General features: G+C 37.3%; 1 protein-coding gene across 1 annotated transcript in view; it reads right to left on the minus strand.

The window, feature by feature from the left end:
* Positions 1–401: 401 nt before the first annotated feature.
* The window catches only part of casq2 (calsequestrin 2), a 38,459-nt gene continuing 35,619 nt past the window's right edge, over positions 402–3,241 (minus strand). The window contains exons 10-12 of the mRNA XM_063050750.1: positions 2,163–2,263; positions 2,003–2,077; positions 402–799 (exon numbers count right to left, since the gene is read on the minus strand). Coding sequence (XP_062906820.1) covers positions 581–799; positions 2,003–2,077; positions 2,163–2,263 — 395 coding nt within the window. The 3' untranslated portion in view covers positions 402–580. The remainder of the gene's footprint in view (positions 800–2,002; positions 2,078–2,162; positions 2,264–3,241) is intronic.

A 3,241-nucleotide genomic window follows, 5' to 3' on the forward strand; every position in this document is an offset into this window, starting at 1 on the left:
TGTTTTATCTATTTTTCATTAACTTCTGTTCATTACATATGTGAGATCACTTCTCAGAACTGTCTGTGGAGCGCAAAGACCTGCGCATCACCTGGGAACGTTCCCAGTACCTTGTGGAATTTTCTATTTGTGATGTCATGTCAGCGCTCAAAAATATTTTGGATTTTGGAGTTCTTCAGATTTTGATTTTTTGGATTTTGGATTTATGGATAAGGGGCACTCAACCTGTATTACCTCAACTGTTTGTAGATTGTATGCAATTAGGCTGACCTGTGACTCCCATATTACAATAACATTTAAATTATATTTCATTAGCTGTAAAGAATGTCTAGTTGATCTTAGGTGCTGAAAGCCACGATGGAAATGATGAAACTTAGAATAAAAAAAGTCAACAGAGTAGGATTTATAAATCAGTAGCTTTTTATTTTAAAATCTGATCTTTTACTTTGATTGCTATGAGAATTTGAAGTTATTTCAAATATTTGTCTCAAATTACAAATACTGTGTCTTTTTGAAATGCCTTTAAACATTTAGAATGATTTTATTCAAATTGTTGTTAATTGCTAATAAATGAAAAACATTAGTCATTGTCATCATCGTCATCATCGCCATCATCGTCATCGTCGTCATCATCGTCATCATCATCGTCATCATCATCGTCGTCATCATCATCATCATCATCATCATCATCATCTTCTGTATTAACTTTTCCTGAGAGAACGTCAAGAAGCCATTCTTCTAGTTCATCAGGTGATGGTAGATCATCATCGTCTTTAATGTCCATCCAAACACTGTCAGCCTTAAGGCACAAGATATTAACATCACAGTGTTAATATACAACTCATGGTGTATTGATAGCGCGTGTTACAAACTATCAGCTTCTTGTAACATGATAATGCTTCTAAATCAGCCAATGCATAAATCCACCAGATAAACTCATTACCAGAAGACAAAGTAATCTTGAAGTAATTCAGCAAAAGCCATTTTTTTTTAAACTAAAGTCACTGAATCCAACTAGAAAAAAAAAACTGCCCAAATACTCAGGACTATTATTCCCTATTGCATCAGTGTAATAATATTTCTGCACCTACATAGCACAGTTAAAGGCACCTTCTACATCATTGATGCAGAATGGCAAACCATCCATCTATTTTGTATTTCTCTGTGATAATAAACTCAAACTTCTTTGAACTGAGAAAACCTGAGTTAGAAAAGGTTAATACATCAGACACAGGTGTGAAAAATGAGGAGGAGCATTCATATATAACAAGCTGCTTACAATGGGAAGAAATCTGGCCAGCACATTAATGGTAATTAGCAAAACAACCAGAAAGAATCAGAGAAAATATATAATAGGTAGAAAGGTGAAACAGGATCTAATAGCAAGTTATTACTATTTGGAGTGTAAATGTATTTGTAGCAGATTTTGGTAATGGGACCGATACTTAAAGCGGCAAGATTTACAGGGCTGTTGTGGGGCGGGTGGAGTGTCCTTCAGAAAGTTAGCACAAACCTGGTAAGCCAACTGGTTTCTTTCTCAGTCTCACATCATTCTTTCATTATATTACCTCTTTAGGAAGATGATTAATAACAAAATGCTCCTATGTCTTATGGTCTATGGTCTAAAATAATATTACACTTATCATTTTTAATAAAACATCCATGATGTTCTTCCTCCAAAGTGTCCCACAAATTCAAAACCTCTCTGACTGGGTTGTAAGAGAAGTCATATCCAAGACTCTAAATCAGCAGATATGCTTAACTGTATATTTAAATTATTGTATCTACACAGGAATTGATTAAGGTCACACACATAATCAAATAGAGACTCACATATAACCGTAAGTGAATTTGTAGTAATGATCAAACGCAAACATGTTGCTATATAAAATCACAGTTAGATCTACCTGTGAACATGTACCCTAATCCACAGATCATGGCAAAATGTCAGTGTTAACAAAAGATTGGAAGAGAACTCTTAGAAGTTGATGGTTCAACTTACATCAGTGACGTTCACCACTCCAATCTGAGGTCTGTGAAGGTTGATCTTGAAGGTTTTCTCCCAGTAAGTAAACAACTGAAATAGTCAGAGAAGCTCAAATTACTGCCACAAAGCACTTGTTACATAATTTGTGTGAATACTGTATGACATTGGTACTCACCAGGGGGAAGTCATCAGGGTCGATCCACACAATGCTTAGGTCTGGATTGTTCGTGTTTTCTCTTGCTACTTCTTTCAAAATTGACAGAAATTCATAACCGTCTGTGAAGCCATAGAAATTTCCCAATTATTCTCATGGAAGAAACCTAGATTTTTTTTAATAAAACAAATAGACCATGGAGACACAAGCCTGCTAATGCCAGAATCAGGAGCAGAAAGCCAGGTGCTAGAGAAACTCAGGGGGTCAGACAGCATCAGTGGAGGAAAATGGACAATTTGTTGTTTTAGGTCAAGACCCTTTATCTGGACTGCAAATTAGAGGGGGGAGTGCCAGTATAGAAAGGTGAGGGAAGGGGTGAAGCAGTAGTTGGATCCAGGTGAGAAGAGCTGATAGGCAGACGGAGGAGGGAAGTTCCCACCTGATAGCAAAGCCACAAATTTTGTGGAGACAAGCACCAGCTTTGTGCTACGAACTTTGCACCTTGAAATAATTATTTTTAATATTTCACAGTATGATATTAATACATTTGCACCGCAGAGCAGGGCAGCACGGCCCCACAGAGCCAGGTCCATCCTGATGTCAGGTGCTGACTGAAGTTTGCACGCTCTCCCCGTGTCTGCTTTGGTTCTCCCATGTGTTCCAGGTGGTTAACTGGCTCTCTAAGCTGCCCTGAGTGGGGCATGTGAGGGAGAATGGGATATAAGGAATTAAGTGAGGGAATGGGTCTGACTGAAATGCTCTGAGAGCCCGTATATGCTTGATGAGTTGAGTGGTTTCCTTATCTGTCTTAAGAAACATGAAAAAATATAAAATTCTGCTATATGAATTGCACACATGCATACATTCAGCCTTTCAACTCCTTTAGCCTATAGATAACTGCTAATTTTTGGTTTGAACCTTATTTAACTGCCATTGATAGTGTAACCTTATTTAATAAAAAAACCTGTTGACCTTTGCCTTGTAAATTAACCCAATATCTATAGCCTTCTGTGGGAAGAGTTACTCTAAGTTAATTTTGCCTGCTGCCGATTCACCCATAACAGAGTACTTTTTACCACTGTAAGCTATTTTGTCAATAC

This window comes from Mobula hypostoma, chromosome 6 (assembly GCF_963921235.1).
Source record: "Mobula hypostoma chromosome 6, sMobHyp1.1, whole genome shotgun sequence".
Taxonomy (NCBI): domain Eukaryota; kingdom Metazoa; phylum Chordata; class Chondrichthyes; order Myliobatiformes; family Myliobatidae; genus Mobula; species Mobula hypostoma.